Here is a 17,561-nt window from a genome sequence, read left to right as displayed (position 1 = left end):
GCAGCATCTCGGAGTCCTGCTTCTGCAGTTCGCCTGCATCCTGATCTTTTTTTAACCACCACATCATGACAGAGTGTGTTCTTGGGTCTGGTCGGATCAAAGCTCCCTCTGACAATGGATGTCAGGGCGGCTTCAAGGCTGTCAGTCAGCACTGATGGCTGGAAGGAATTCCTCCTTAAATTCCTGAGCAGCTGAAACCAGAGACAGGAAGTTCATCTCAAACATTTTTAAAGATGGCCAGAAAGCTCAGGACAAGGTATTTTGATTTTATTTCATTATTTTGTCACTTACTTCTCCAACCAATGTAAAGATTAGTTAACATGGCAATACATTTCCTGGAATCCCTTTAATTTATCTATGTGGAGGTTATTTTCCAGAGATGATACTAAGGCCTAGTCCAATACTTCTTGTAAAGTAATTGTCATGTCTTTGCTTTTTCACCTGACTGCTTTAAAGTGCAGTAAAAAACAAAAAAAAAACTAATGAGTATTACATTTCACTCACCAATGCTGATCCTGGAGTCTTCCAATTATTTTTCTCGACATAATTGGTTAACTAGGTTAGCATAGTTACTTTCATCTAAATGCCAGAAAGCTTCATTTCTTTCCAAAGCTTTCTCACAACCTGCGAAGGAACGTTTTTCCTTTAGTGCTAAGCTAATGTTAGCATGTCTCCGCTCAGTTTTCATAGGGCTTGTTGATAAGTTGGTAATTTTGTTCCAGTTCAAGGTGAAAAAATATTTAACTAAAGCATTCAAAAGAAATGCTTTAAGATTTCTTTCTAAAGCTTCATCACAACCTACTAAGCATTTTGCTTGAAATACTAAGCTAATGTTAGCATGTTTCCTCTCCGTTTTTCATATGACTTGATAAGCTGGTAATTTAGTTCCAGTTATATAAAGAAAATGCAATTCAAATATATTGGTGCTCACACCGTCATTAACAAAAGGAGGTTGTGATGCTACAGCCGTTTCTGGTAAATTGTTCAGTTCAGCTCTTCAGTAAAATTAACTCCAAAACCTCAAAGGTTTCAGGTCTTTGTCTGCAGGGTCCAATAATGTTGACCATTTGTGATAGTGGCACTGGGGATGACAATATTTATGACCCGACAAAAGAAACAAAAAAAAGGATCTTTGATTGAGTGCTTGTCCTGTTTTTTCTTTAATTAGTCTGTAGCGCTTCACCTTTCTGAATGAACCCAGGTGTTGACGCACCTTTTCTGTCATTTAATTGGTCGTTTACAGCTGCTCTGTCGTTGGTTGCAGACATGCCCTCACGCACAACGGAGCCCCTCCATTATTCATTCTGCTGTCTGCGGAGGCAGACGCTGCACTTTCCACCTCTGGGATTTATTAAGAAAAGCCGTAATCCTTTCCTGCTTTTAATCCATTTCCCTCCTGCAACTGTGCCTCACATTTACAGAAGTGGGCAGTAACTAGGAGCATCTTTACTAAGCTGTGCATTTTACTTACACTTGAGTAATTTTATTATGAAGAATCGTCAGTAAAACTTCAGTGAGGAACTTCACTGAATGAAGAACAAGATTCACCAGAGTTTCATAAGTTTTATATTGATAGAAACTGATTTGGAAAATGTTTTTATTTATTTTTTATATTAAAATAGACTCATATGAAGGTTCATGAGTTCATCTTTAGTGTGCTGCTACTTTGCATTACCCTATATAGTTACAAGTCTCTGAGCAGTGAAGCGAAATGCAGTATGTCCATTTGGCAGAATCCCGTTTCTCTATGTTTTGTTCATTCCTACAGCAGAATATTTTTTTCTTCAAAGTTGCAAATAAATCCGTTCACATGCATCTCAGTGTTTAAATAGTTCATCAAGAGGTTGTTTGAATATTAATGAAACTGAGCAGCAAGAACACCAAAATCACAACAGCCTAAAAAACTGCAAACATATGCAAAAAAAAACAAAAAAACAGTATGATCAAGTTTGAATATTCATTTATGTTTGGTTGCAGGTAATATGACAATGCTGCTTATAATATACACAGCAAGACAGAGTGGTGCATATCTGCTTCACTATGTGGTTTATGGAAACCAAAAAGAAGAATTGGTTTGTGGTTTTCATGGACAGGATTTTAAGGCATCAAGGGTTCGGTGTTTGGCTGGCAGTGTTTATCTCCTAAATATTGAGATAGCAAACTATTTCATAGCATCAAACTAAGTAGCTAGAAATCTAACAAGCTAAATATCTCACCCATTAAGGTATCCTAACAAAATATTTAACTCTAAACTAAATATTTAGTTAATTGAATATTTACATCTGGTGAGGAAAAGACACAAAGAGGTGAAATTGGCAACAACTGAAGCAAATCAGTGGTGCTGAAAACATCCATTCGGTATCAGCCAACGTTATTGCCGTCAGCTGCATATTTCACCGACATCCAAGAGGAACTAGTCTATAATTAGAGAGGCTGCTAAATTTTAAATTTCTTCCACTTTTTTTGCATTTTTATAGACACTTTTCTAGGTTACAGAACGCACTTCACACTGTCACAAACCCGAAAATAACTCTGCCACTCATCCGCCACATTATGATCACAAAGGTTTGGGGATTTGGTTTGCAAATTAGGCTCCCCAACACACACACACACACACACGCACACACACACAATCTAAAATGCCCCCTTGCAAAAAGCGCCGTCAATCAAATCGCAGTGAGGAGGCATCCATGAACCTACAGTGAAATTCACAGAAGAGCACAGATAAAGATGTTAATTACTGAGCATATCATTTTCTGTCAGCTTTACAATAAGGACTATAGAATCACAAAAATAAAAACTAATCACTCATTATGCTTTGCAAACAACTGCACACTTGACCTTTTGGATTCAATAGAAGCGGTCTGGATGTTATTTTGCAAAGCTGCCAAAACTGGGGGGAAAAAAGCCGTTCACACTTAAAAATTAAAAATAATACATCATTTATACAGTATAGACAGTATATATTGTTTATATTTATAAACAATATAAAGCATTAGGAGCACTCAGTGTCAAAGTTTGATTTGCTGTTATTCAAACAAAGAAGCTCAGATTCTTACTAAATTTTGCAGAAAGCATAAGGCCATCAACGGATTGTGAAAGATACAGATATTTGTGCTCAACGCAAACTTGTGAAAAAAGATAGTGAGGCATATAAAGATATGGCCATAGGTAGAGTATTATGAAATGTTGAGAATAAAAATTAAAAAAAAAACCTGAAAGTTTTTTGAAAGAATTAAAAAAAAACATCCAAATTTGAGCTCATTTGGATGAACATGTGATTTTTTTTATTTTTTTTTTTAGGAATTTTGTCAAGTTTGGAGGTCAGATTAAGCATTTTCACATTTTTTGCACATATGCCCCCACATTTAAACCAACAATGACCATATCAACATCAGACCTACAGTGTCTCAGTGTGTGCAAAGTTTGGCAAAAATCCCATCAACGGTTTTGGTGTAACAAATTTCGCAACTTTACATCGCCACCTAGTGGTGAATGTTGAAAAAAACTAGCTAGACATGGTTCATTTATAATTGGTGGTTCAATGTTTTACGGTTTCAGAATTATGAACAATTTAATGTTGCAGTTGTGTAAAAAACAGTTTGTTGCGCTAAGTTTTTCCTTCCTTCCTTAGCATACATTGTGCTCGGTTTCATTGGGCGCAGAGTTGATTCTAGGGGGTGAGGTTGGTTTTGGCTAATGCAAGCTTAATGGTTCTCCTAAAAAAATATTCCAGCAAATGTGAGGAACAAACCACTCGTGTACAAAGGGGGAGGATGGACCACTCAACGCCCTGTAGTGACTTGGGGATATTTTTAATGTCAACACATTATGCAGTCAGTAATAATATTTACAGACAAGAAAATGTACAGAAACGAATCACAACGGTGCTTAAATGAAATCATGATAAACCCCCACCTGAAAATAAAATGCTCTCACCGAGAGCTCAAAAGAAGAGAAGGGACGCGACGAACAGCATGACTGACTCAACATTGATCAGACGTTGGCATTTCAATCATTAGAAGTCAACCACAAAACATTGATTCAATTACATCTTTTCAAAACTAGTTTATTGGCTGGAACTGAATGATTGTTTAATGGTTGATTCACCGCCCATCATCAATCTTAACCAAAAATCAACATTTTTGACCATAATTCAACACTGCATTAACATCGCTTGCCATCTGGGTGATCTAAAAATGCAAAATAAATAAAAAAACAACTTTAAATTTAAACAGATCTCAGTGTGACAGATTGAGAGTTTTGGAATCAAAAGAAATAAGGGAAGATTTTCCCAGTGAAAGTGTCTTAGTGAGTGTAGATGTGGCCCTTGTCTTCAAAGGACACGTCCCCCATGTCATAGTCGAGACTCTTCTTCACTCAGAGTCTTATCGTCTCCATTAGTGTTTTTTCCATAGCAATGCCATGAACACCAGATTCCATATTTTGGTGAATTAGATCTTTCTCCCTTTCTGTTAACAGACTCTTTAACCAAAACTCCAGTCAGGATAATCTCCAAACTCCACATCCCAGCTGTGTTTCCCTGAGCTGAAGCCATCAGAACCAAAAACATCAGCATAGTCGGTGTTTCTTTCTGGATTATCAGGAAGCTGCTGCCATGTGTCTCCATGTTTCACACTGGTCAGATCAGACAGATGGATCCATCCATTTGAAGTGTTTGGGTCCAGAATGACGGGACTGAACTTCACCTGGTCCTTCATCTTCTCCCAGACTCTGAAGGACAGGTTACCCAGGTGTTTGGCCACATCTATCAGAGCTCCTGAGACCAGCTGTGGATCTGGCAGTGACCTCTGACCTCTGGCTCTGCTCTGAGTGGCTTCATAACTGCTGAGGAACGACACGTTGTCTTTCTGCAGCTCTTCTTCAACAGCAGAGATGCTGTCTGATAGAGAGGAGATCTGCTCCTCAATCCTCTTCATCTCTCCCATGATAGTCTTCATCTTCTGCTCCTCTTCCTCCCTCAGAGCTGCCAGTCTGGACTCCTCTTCCTCTCTCAGGAACTGGTGGAGCTTGTTGAACTCTGCTCTGATCTGTCTCTCTGTGGACAACACCTGCTCCTTGGAGTGTTGAATCACATCATCGTATGTTTCCTCCACTTGATTGTGTTTGTTCCTCTTGTCCTGCAGAGACTTTAAGTCAGATTTCAGCTGCTCCTTCAGCTCACTGACTGCTTCTTCTATAGGAACCACTGTGTGACTCTGGTGGAGAGAAAACTCACAGACAGGACACACAGCTCTCTGCTCGTCTTCACAGAACAGTTTAGGGTCATCTTGGTGTTTACTGCAGACCATCAGCTGCTTTTCTCCTGTTTCTGTCTCTGATGATCCAGGTTTCTGTTTTCCAGTGAAAGAATCAGCCGTTTCCTTCAGAGTGAAATTAACAAGTGGATTGACCTTTGACGATCTTCTTTTACAGATGGGACAGTTCTTGTTTCCAGTTTGTTCCCAGAATTCCTCCAGGCAGCTTGAACAGAAGCTGTGGTTGCAGCTCAGAGACACAGGATCTCTGAACGTCTCTGAACAAACATGGCAGCTCAGATCAAAAGGAGCCCTTTCTGCCATTTTCTACAGATGTGTTCCAGAACCAGAACTCACCAAGTTTCTGCAGCGTTTTCTTTAAATTCCAGCAAACATTTGTTTTAGTCAAAGTCATTAAGACCCATTGTCCAAGATCCAAAGGGCCACTCGGGGCTCCAGAGCCGCAGGTTGCAAACCGGTCCTAAGATAATGAGAATTTCAGCAAACTATTAATGCTAATTCATTCACTTGTGTGTGAAATCAATCACTAATAAGCACGAAAATACAAATTATCATTCATCAGCTAATTAAACGAGGCCACCAATGGCACAATTACAGCAAGGACAGCCAGGAACCTGCTTCAAGCCGTTTCCTACAACAGGCCACATCTGCATTCACTGGTTGATTGCAGAGCTTTGCAAGGTCATAAATTAATCACTGAACATTCAAATCCTCAGTCGAAAATCGTTGGTCAGTTTTCTGGTTTTTAAAAAGTTGTGAAAAGAAAGATGTTAATTTATAGTGTTTCTCCACTTTGATCTTGGCTAATCTATGCACCGTTTATTCAACATTCTCCGTTCTCACTCTTCTTTCCAGAATTGTTCCAATTCAGCCACAATGAAGGGTGAACATAAGCATAGCGCTCATGGTTATGCCACTCCATTTCATGATTTAAATTCAGACTTTGACTAGGACACTTTTGTCTTTTTTGGATTTGCTGGTCTGTTATGGATTATTATTCTTCTGTCGAAACCAAGGCAATTCAAGCTGAAGGTCAAATTTCCATTAACCATAAAATGGTACAAATGATCATAAATCTGCGTAAAGGATGCCAATTTAAAAAAAAAAAACCTCACAGTTTTCAGTAAGGTTTTGCACCAAGATGACGTGATTTTTCAGCCACATCGAAATTGATGAAATTTTCAAAACTGCAATGGAAACACTCATTGCATCACGAGTCAAATGAACAATCGGATGTTTCCACTGCTGGAGACGACAAAAAAGATACAATTTTGACAGTGTGCATCTGGCCCCACCAGAGCTTTCAGAGCATCAAAAAGTTGAGTTTATCAATCGAAAGTGTTGAATATCAAAGATTCGCACACATTTGTAATGGAAACAAACTTTGTCCTCCAGGATTTTCAGCTGGAGAGTTTATGGTTCCATCAGTTCGTCTATCTCCCAAAGGACAAAACAGTCCCACCTCATAATGCTGCCACCACCATGTTGGAGATCTTTTAGTTTAAATCAGCCATTTACTGCAAATCAGAGTTGAGCTCAGTTTCAGTTTCCCATTTCACAAAAAACTGCTTTGTTAAAAAAAATAAAATATATATGCATAATGGACAAATGCAAGGAAAACAAACGATTGTGAAGTTTTAGGTTTATTTTTTAGTTTAAAATTCTTGTTTTAGCTCTTAAACAGGGTTGTTTGTGTCGGGGAATTGTTAATATTCACGCTATTGTACAACTGAGCTTATTAAACATGTCACCATAGAAAAATGATAATATTTTTATTGATTTTAGAGCTCTACCTGCAGCATTTCCTGAGGCTCTAAGCAGCATCAGATGGTTTGTTCTGTTTCTCCACCCAGTGATAAACAGCAAGTCGTGACAGATTTACTCAGCCTCGTCCTGTTCTACAATTTAACAAATGACTTAACAAATGTCACTTAACTGAATAAAAAGCCTTTGCTTGCCACAGGGTAGGATTCATCATGAATAAAACATGAAACTACCCCCGTCTCCCATCATATAAAGACACAAACGTCCCCTCCTCCCATGTGTCTTCTTACACTACAGTGGCAAACAAAGACATGCTGCTTATTATTTGATCTAGATCTCAGTGCTTAATAGCTAATATATGCATAGAGCAGCCTAAGGCATCTTCAGCGCATAAATTTAAGACGTGTTTTTTTTTGTGAGGCTTAGTGTTTGGGTTTGATAAGAGAAGCCATTTTTCTCCAAGGCTTTGGACAAAATGTTTTAGTTCCTTTAACTCAGATGAAGACTTTCTACAGACAAAGAAATCATGACTTTGAAGGTGCAAAACTTTAAAAATTTATATGCATTCCTGTGGAGAACATGGGATTTCTGACTTGAAATACGGTAAGAAAAGAGAACCTCAACCAATACTTAAACCCCTAAAACATTTACATTTTATTTCATCAGTTCAAAAAACAAAATATACCTTAACATGCATTTATATAAACGGTGGAAATCGTCTTGGCGCTGCATCAGAGGCTTCCACAGTCTTCATCTCCACTCAGATTCAGCCAATAATAAAAAAGAATGCCACTCATTGATTTGCTGCTTTGTAAATGCCACTCAGTAGCAGGTCAACTAGCAATGCGCTTAGTTATTCAACTTTCCCAATCTCCACCTATTAATTAAAATACTTTAGAGACCCAATAGGGGGATAAAAATCCATGAATGGAGTTATTTTCTATGAATAATTTAGAGTTGCATTTCACAGAAAAATCTGTGAATACCAGAATATACAAGTGTAAGAATTTACAACAAGAAAAACAATTGGGTGCATAATAAGTCTGAATTTACATGATCTTCTCAACCACATGCTTTTAGTAAACATGGCTAAGTTGCAACTGTAAGACCCCACCCTCCAGCTTCCTGCCAGAGGGCATAAAATTGCTAACACACGTTGACTACCAATGGCTACGACTAGAAGGTCCTACGTTATCACTCTTCACAGCTTTGCAAAAAAAAAAAAACAAAAAAAAAACAATAAAATAAGAAAATAATTAGCTTGGGAGAGGGAAGAAGGTCAGCTATGCTCGACTTCGACAACCTTAACATGTAGATGAGCTGCAGAATTTGGTGTTAAAAAAAAAAAATTTTAAAAAGTGACCCACACAGCAACAGATCAGAGGAGGCGTTTAGATTAGCTGATCTGCCACCACTGTGTTCAGACGATCATTTATTAATCGCAAAATAATCATCAAACCTGGAAGCATAAAACAGACTGAATGTTCGTTACAGCTGCTGTTGAAAGCTGATGCATTTTAATCTCTACTGTTAGCTAATAGAGCTGTTGCTGGACAGTTGCTATGGTAACGGGTTTGTGTGTAGCATAGCCGACACTAAAAGCAACAAAATAAATAAATAAAAGAAATAAGAACACGAGTGGTTTTGAGTTGCTCTTCGGTGTTTCTCTGCATTATTTTCTGCTTTGCTGTGGCTCACTGGACTGAATTAATAATAGCTTTATCTCCAGTTTTCATTTCGTTGGCAGAATCGTTCTACAAAGGTAGCGAGGCCATCGATGACGGTAAAATAATCTCTTTGCCCTCCAGCATTGTGCGCATGCGCAACATATCCAGATGGACGACAGCATCTCTAACTCCGTTTATCTGACCACCGATGAAGTTCCTTTAAATTGGTTGGTTTCCTGTCACAATCTTGACTTTTAGGAATGGTCCACAGATTTTCAACAGCATTCAGGTGGAGGTCGTCACCTTCACCTAAAGCTAAATTGGTTAGGATGTTCAGGTGGATGCGGTTACCAGGGTTCAAACCTGTTAAAACCTGGAAGACGCTGGTTTAAATCACCAAGAAAGAAATCTTTTGTTCTGGATTATTATTATAGCTCACATGTACATTTATAATTCCGACAGAAAAATAAGACATATTTTAATGGTTTCTCCACTCAAGTGTCAAAACGGGAGGCGATGCTTGGAGCATTCTCCCGTAATGATAGTCTGGTAATAAAATGAGCCCACGGATCGCTGCCTAAACTCATTACCCACCCCGTTTCCACCACAGCGCTGCTCACAATTAGAGGTCTTTCACAGTGCCCGTAATTTCAGCGATTACCACGGTATAGAGCTGTACAGTGTGCGAATTAATACTTTGAATCGCTTGCTGGTGTACTGTTTTCATCCCTTTGTTTTTTATATCAGCCTAGTAGCAGCTGTGTTAATGTTGGTTTATGTTAATGGCTTCTCTTCCCTTATACATTTTCCTCTTTTTACTAGTTGAAAAACATTAACATTAAATATCATTATCTCAATAATGCCATCTTCAGGGCTTTGCTGACGCACATTTTACAATCAAAGCAACAAAGTTTGGGCCCATAGCAACCGTTAAAAACAAGTAAAGTTTAATCTCTGGAAACAATTTCAAATGTCGTACAAACAACTCAGCATTGACAGATGCTCTTAATACAAGTTTAATCTCACAAAGTTAAACAAAAAAAATAACAGAAAAGACCTGTTAAATTTAGAATAAATCCCCTGAAGTTCTATTGATTATGTCTTCATTTATTAGGTGTAAAAAGAAAATGCAGGGTTTGTCGACTGTTTATTTTAAAGACCAGAACAGAACTGGTTTATTTGAGAGGAACTTTGAACATTAACAGCATTACTGCAAATGCACTGGAGTGAAAAATTTAGCTAGAACTAAAATAATCAGACATTGAATTATATATTATTGAATATTAGGGACCAATGTGGAGGTAAAATATTTAAAAATCTAACATTTTGGGACAGGAGAAGAAGCCATCTTGGAATTTAAATTGTTTTTACTACATAAAAATGCTTGTGCTGCTGTGTATCTATTAAAAACTAACAAATTACAACTATCCATCACAACCTTCAGGTGGCGCTTTTGCAAATGAAGCTTCAGCAATCCATATTAGTCACTCTTACTTGTTAAACTATGTAAATTACCTCTGGGTACTTACGTTTTCGCAGCTTAGCTCTGCTGAAAGCAGATGCTACTTGCATGTGCAGACACATGGAAGACCGATTGACAAATAGGCTTCCTGTGAGCAAATTATATTTGCACAGTTGGTAACTCCAGGACCCAGTCATGTGAAATTGATAAACTACACCACTATGAAAACAAATTGGTGTGTTGGGTCCTTCAGCCAGTCGTTTGATTATGCACCACCCTTCACTTCTCACACAGTCCATGAGATCCATGACTGAATGAAGCTCATTGTGGACATAAAAGGACATTTTTCCTAAATTGAAAGCATCTGCCAGAGGAACTACAACTATCATCAACATTAGGAATAATTTAAGACAAGTTCATATATCTTGCTGAAAAGTTACATGCAAGTTAGTTTTGTCTTATTTAAAGTGTACAGAGATAACTAGACAAAGATTACTTTAAGATTGTGTTTTTGCAGTGTGTAGTAAGGAAATATCCTTTTATTTTCCCATAATGGGGAAATTTTTGTGCAACAGCAGCAAAGCGACAAACGGCAAATAGACTCAAAGATAGAATATATATTTAGAAATGTGTCAGAAAAGGCAGACAAGATGAAGCTGCTCATCATGTCTTCATCCGACATGATGAACAACTCCGCATCCTAAGATGTCTAATTCTTCATTGGTGCAGATGGAGCACCTGCATGATGTAGAATGATATTAAATGTAACATTTGATCATTGCTTTGACATTTGAGTAGCAGTGACAAGTGGATTTCAGGGTTGAAATGCTGAAGCAGCATAATTTCTCAACATCTCGAAAAAAAATTGGCTTAAAGCTGCTTTGAGGTAGCAAAGTCAATCTGAAAACCTTAAACTATGTTTTATTGAAGAGTGATCAAAAACACAGCAGAAAGCACATATGAATGTTTTAAGATCCTGTCAGATGTTTCCACAATTTTGTTTTCAGAAAATGCATGTTAGAGTTTTAGACTAGCTGGGTTCATGGATTTTGCACTAATGTTTCCTGATTGACTCACTGCATTCGTTATTACTCATATATCCAACCCACATGGCCACTTAAGTCAAGCTTTTATATGATAACCCTCCTTATTGGGGTTAATCAGCTTAAACTTCACTGCAGTGCTGCGTTCCCTCCCCCGACAGACCGGAAAGTCACTAAGCCAATTTCATTTCCTCTTGGATTACTGGACTCAGAATGAGGGGTGGATGACGAGCTATTGGTCGAGCTTGATCTTGTTTGGCACATATGGCGTTTATTTTTCTCGCAACACCGATTCATTTAGAAAGCATAACTGAGCTGTTATGACTTCAAGGCAAGATCAGTATCGATTTTACTAAATTCTACCCAAATTTGAGGAACAAGTCAAATTTTTTCTCTTATTCTAAGAAATTTAATTTGTCTTTAATAAAATAAGTGCAAAGCTCCATATAAAAAATCTCTTGTAGCATTTTTAAAATCCAAGAGGATTACTGGAGAAAATTATTGTACTCCATTGAATAAGACACAGGAACTCTTATGTGATATCATTAGGCTTTCTCCAAATTCAAGCAATTTCCAACAATCCAAGTACCCTGCTTTACTGAGTTGGTTTAATAATGTAACATACCCAGTGTTGTACTTCTGATTGGGTCTCTCTTGCTTCTAAAAACACAAAAAATCAAAATCTTACCAATTATTTTTCTTCAGTTTCTAGAGCAAATATTTTAGTATATTTGAAGATAAAAACAAGTAACTCATCAGCAAGACATAAGAGCGTGTTTCAAGTAAATTCCTTAATATTAAATTATTAAAATAAAATTATATTTTCATCAATATTAAGGAATTATTTACTTTAAAAAAGCTCCTATATCTTGCAGAAAAGATACTTGTAGATTAGTTTTGTCTTATTTTAAGTCTACAAAGATGTTTACACTAGAAACTAGACAAAAATACTTGGCAAGCTTTTGTGATTTTGCAGTGAACACCCAACCAGCCGAATTTTACCAATAAGTTCAAGTTATTTGTAATATAGAAATTGAGCAGTTTCAAAAACCTTCGGAATGCAAAGTCACAAATCAGCAGGCACTGCCCGTTACCTAGCAACCCCTGCAAAGCCCAGCCCGTTACCTAGCAACCCCTGCAAAGCCCAGCCCGTTACCTAGCAACCCCTGCAAAGCCCAGTCCGTTACCTAGCAACCCCTGCAAAGCCCAGTCCGTTACCTAGCAACCCCTGCAAAGCCCAGCCCGTTACCTAGCAACCCCTGCAAAGCCCAGCCCGTTACCTAGCAACCCCTGCAAAGCCCAGCCCGTTACCTAGCAACCCCTGCAAAGCCCAGCCCGTTACCTAGCAACCCCTGCAAAGCCCAGCCCACTGTAGAGAGTCCGCTCCTCACAACAAGTAGCGCAGACCACGTTCCCTATAAAAAAAATATTAAAAAAACAGACAAAAGCTGGCTACCTGGAAGTTTTAAAGAAATGAGGGAAATACATTTGGCCAGCCAAATAATAAATCTACGTATATTTTTTCCAATCCAGGTCTGCCTATCCATTTCTTGAATGAATTTCGTGTGGCCTAGATAAACAATGTGATCCAGGATTTGATGCTGCTTTGGCATTTGAGCAGTCAGACCTTAAAACACGGAGGAAACATTTTGTGAGTATAAAATGTAGGTCAGACACTTCCCTGAGTTCAAAGCGTGGACATGCCAAGGATTATACAGTGTGCCATTGAATACCAGGTATTAAGTGAACACAGCAGGAACATAAACACACACACACACGCTCAGAGAAATGAGTACAAGCCGGGCTTGAGGCCAATGTCCAGGCCGTGACTAATAATCACAAGACAGCATTGAGACGCGCTTCCATGTAGTCAAGTGTGCAAAACAAACACATCCAAAGGCATTCCCACCCTGATCCAGACAGCTAAATTAATCCCAGCAGCTCCGTGTTTGTCCCTGGTCCGTGAGAGTAGACCATAACATCAGAAGGTGTGTGTGTGTGTTTAACATGATCCATTAGGCTACACTGCAGGTCTTGATGCTGAAATTAAAATTTCAATTTTTTTGCTGAAATCTGAAATTTTAACTAATCAAATGTGACTGCAATCAGACGTCAGTTTTGAGCTGTCAACATAACATGCTAAACCTTAAACGTACGGATCATATATAGAAGAAAATGGACAAAGTGCTTTACTACTAATCGTCAATACTACCACAACTAGATAAAGGTCATGCACACAACTCTGGAGTTGTGTGCATGCACAAAGATCACCGGATGTAAACAATAACTTAGGACGGGTCTGCAACCAAGAGAGATTAAATGGATGCAATTCTATACTGTCACCAACATGCTGTAACTCCCAGATGACCTGAGCTTTACGAACATCTGCCATTAATATTATTAATTCATTGGAGGGCACTTAAGGGCCACATGGAGCCCCAACGCTGACACATGCGAGGTCAGGAGTTTAATTCTCTCTGGGACCATCCGTTCGGAAAAAGGTCAGCGCTCCTGTTACTGTAGGAGCAGGGAAATAATCTGCCTTTCCCTCCACATCTGAGTTATAAAAGGATTACAAGTTTAATTTGATTAAACTCTGCAAGTCAAACATTTTCATATACACTTCCTGCCAGCTCACAGCCTAAATTTAATCATGAAAACATGCTGCAAACAGCATTTCCTGATTATTCTACATATTTTGCCAACATTTGGAGGTTTCCATCTGTTCAAACATATTAGTTGATGAGACCACCTCTTGGTCAACAATAAAAGGGAAAAAAGGATTTTAAAATGCATTTAGCTTCAGCATCATGTAATTTGCTCACTGTATGTCAAGAGAGACGTATACAGTCACACCAAAGGACAGTTTAAAGAGTCAATTTAACCCAACAGTGTTTTTTGGACTGAGTGGAAGCCGCTCTCAGGCCACACACCTTCAAAATAATTTAACGTGTCACAGAAGATACAGAAAACATCTCAAATCTCTTCCAAAAGCTAATCGTCACCATAAAAACCACTGTGCTTCCTGATCTGGTTGTCATTGGAAACGAAAGCCTCCAAACAGCTAAAGACGTGCGATTCATTATAGGCCATTTAGCTTAATTTTATTCCTCAATTGAGCTTTCATTGATTAAAATCAAAGAACGTCACAGTTAGCATCCGACTGTGGCAAATCGACTGCAGTCATCAACGTAATGGGAAGGTTTAATAGTAGTAGGCTCCATGACGCAGTTTTAATTGTGTGAATGTGTCTTGAACCTGAACGCACCGAACAGAAGAAACATCTGAGGAAATCCTGACAAATGAGCAGAAATGTTTTCAAAACTTTATTTTCAATAAGAATAGAGGTTTTTGTTACGGTTTCATGATTAGAGGAAGCGCTGCGTGTCAGATTTCCCTGCTACAGCGTCATATGAAATGAGGTAAAATAAAATCAATTAGGATTTGGGAACAATTCCTGCTTTCTTATTAGATTAATCCCCCAAAGCTGCTGCATGTGTGAGAATTAAGCTGCCTGCGCTGATATCATAGAGGCAGCCTTTTCTGGCTCAGCGTCCCACTGAGAGCGCCGTTGTTCGGCATGCATAATGTTTGCATAATCCTCGGGCACCGTTCCACCTGGGCCTTCCACGGAGGTCAACGTGCAATCTGCAGGAGGCTTAAGTCGAGGAGGGGGAGAGAAGCTCAGTATAGCAAAATAAAAAGTGAAAAACACAGAGGTGATGATCTGAGACGAAGAGAAAGAAATACAAGCAACATCCTTAACCTTTAAAGCAGTAAGTCTCAAAGGATTTAGTCCACAGACCTCAAGTGTGACAGGAGAGCAAGAGAATAAATGCAGAACATCACAAATGTAGCATTAATTCAAGAAAAAAAGAAAAGATTATCTCACCTCTAACAAGACATTTTTTCCATGTCATAAGTGAAATGGAACAAGTACTTTTTCATCAATATTAAGGAATTATTGACTTTAGAAAGCTCCAATATCTTGCTGAAAAGATGCTTGTAAATAAGTTGTCGTATTTCAAGTGTTCTGAGATATTTGCATGAGAAACTAAACCAAAAATACTTGGTAAAATTGTGTTTCAGTGAGATTTTTGGAGTGAGTTTTTGATGGCAAATATGCAAACATGTTAAGTTACTGATCTCAAAAAGTCTGTCAAGGTGGTTGTTCACTCATACACATGCAACAGCGCTGAGTAATTGAAGTAATAAAACACACAATAAAAAAAAAAACAAAACACTGGAACCTTTAAAATTAAGGAAATGCAAAGAAAAGTCAGTTTGGAAGTAAAAGCATGACTAATTCATTGCTCTGTTTGGACTGCATGTCTGGGGTGTAAGAATGTCTTGCTTTGTGGAAGAGCAGCATATTTTTTTATTTGATTATTCCCACAATTGTGGCCAAATGGCTGATAAAAACCTGGAAACTGTTAAAGTTTGAAAACTGCTCCTAATTTGTTGCATTTTGAAGAGTGAGCTGGAACAAATGGTGAATAGAACCACATATTCAAGTTATATTGAACTATTAAGGTAAATTATATGTAAATTGAGTATATTTAGGATGATTTCTTAAATTTAATTGATATAAAAATGTAACTACAGAGAAATAAAGTTGACATGTGATGGTGTACCAGCAGGGTTAATCCACTCAGAGGTATTTCAGAACAACACATTGGCTCGGATGAAGAATATCAGTTCTGACTGGATGTTTCTGACTCATCTAGTAATTTTCGTTTTATGTCACTTTTATTCACAGAAACCATCAGTAAAGAATAGTAAAACTCTGATTAGCCTAGAAGTTGCATGAAAGCAAACGGCAGCAGACCGCTATAATCCCCTCTGGCTTCGGCTCAGGTTTGGCTTGTTGTTCTTAGAAAGCCTGTAAGCTTTTCATGATGAGGCTCTGCGGTAATGTACCTGCGGATCCATACCGCACCGCCCATGCACCTGCTGCCATCTGATGCTTACAGCTCTGCAAAAAGCAAAGCAGGAGGATCCCGCTTGGTGGTCACAGGGGGGAGTCTTAGAGACGGACCATAAAAGGATGCTTTCATTCGTTTCTGATAAATTGGAAATTGACAAAACCATAAATCTGCTTGTTTTGCTGTCCTCAGTAATTAAAGTCCTAAGCCAGCTGGCATCGAGTCGCCACTCTCTTCTTTTACTAGATTAAGTCAAGCAAAGACCAAGCAGGAATGTAATGCCCTTTGTTGGTGCTTAATTGGCTTTCCGTGGAGTGTTACCATTTGCATTACACAACAACAGAGTGATCAAAGAAAGGTTTGAATTCTGTAGAAAACATGGCATCATCAACAAAAAGAGGAGTTTTTATGCCATCTGCTGCTTGAGAGTTAATCTGAATTGTTTTATTAGTTCAAAAGAATCAAAACAATACACAACAAATCACTTACAAACTCTCAATTCGACCCGGATGTCCACTTCTGCTGATTTTGCTTGTTAATTTTGAAGCTTTTTAATTAAAAACATCATCATGTTTGAGAGCTAAATGCTCAGCCAATTTAAGGTGCAATCATCTGGTCCCCAAAGCAATGAAAAAAAGCTCCATATTGAGAGGACTTACCAATCTGCTGTCGAGCAGAAGCCTCTCATCAGTCAGCGAACAACGAAAGGTTGGCTGCAGGAAGGAAGAGGAAATGTCACTGCATGAGGCGAGTTTATCATCCTGAAGCACAAAAACAACCCAGATCTGAGGTCATTAGAAACTAAAATAAATTATATGCATCTAAAGCTGCAGAATGCAACTTTTATGAAAATATATACATTTTAAATATTTGTTAAAACTGTCACCATGTAGTGACAGCTTAAGATGAGAAAAATAAGTTGAGAAAAGATCAATCTCCTCCAACTGCAAACTGAGTGATTACTGCAATCAACCAATCAGAGCCAGGAGGCGGGTCTTAGGGCTGTCAATCAATTCTGCTAAATGTGCCAATAGTGGAGAAACAACTTACTGTTACAGAAAAACCATGCTAACTAGCTTTAGCATTCAGTTAAGTATAGTAGAAAACAAGGGAGTTTGGGGTAGGGAGGGAGGATGAGCAGCACCATACTAGACTGACTGGCAGCACCAAGACCCGCCTCCTGAATCTGATTGGTTGTTTCTAGTTAGCACTGGGAGAAGGCAGGGGAGCTCAATTTTTTTTTCCCCACAGATTTTCTGTCTCATCCACTCATGACATAGTGACAGTTTACACAAATGTGCAAGTAAATATTTTTTTTTATAAAAGTTACATTCTGGACATTTAATTCTAACATCTAAATCATAAATGTAGCTCTGCTGGAGGTGAACTTTGACCCCAATCTTTAACAGGTTTTCTTCCAG

The 17,561-nt window shown here is 38.4% G+C and overlaps 2 protein-coding genes across 2 annotated transcripts in view; both read right to left on the bottom strand.

Moving 5' to 3' along the window:
• Positions 1–17,561, bottom strand: part of rasgef1ba (RasGEF domain family, member 1Ba) — a 78,749-nt gene that overhangs the window by 57,398 nt on the left and 3,790 nt on the right. Inside the window, exon 2 of the mRNA XM_088008634.1 lies at positions 16,800–16,853. The gene's annotated coding sequence lies outside the window, so the exon portion shown is untranslated. The remainder of the gene's footprint in view (positions 1–16,799; positions 16,854–17,561) is intronic.
• Positions 4,395–5,349, bottom strand: LOC148157590 (E3 ubiquitin-protein ligase TRIM35-like). The gene has a single exon (XM_088008633.1). It carries the CDS (start codon positions 5,310–5,312, stop codon positions 4,488–4,490), a length of 825 nt encoding a protein of 274 aa, XP_087864759.1. The 5' UTR covers positions 5,313–5,349; the 3' UTR covers positions 4,395–4,487.

This window comes from Poecilia mexicana, unplaced genomic scaffold (assembly GCF_051168715.1).
Source record: "Poecilia mexicana isolate PSO_F unplaced genomic scaffold, ASM5116871v1 scaffold_9, whole genome shotgun sequence".
Classification (NCBI taxonomy): Eukaryota; Metazoa; Chordata; class Actinopteri; order Cyprinodontiformes; family Poeciliidae; genus Poecilia; species Poecilia mexicana.
This window is presented reverse-complemented; position numbering and strand designations above follow the sequence as displayed.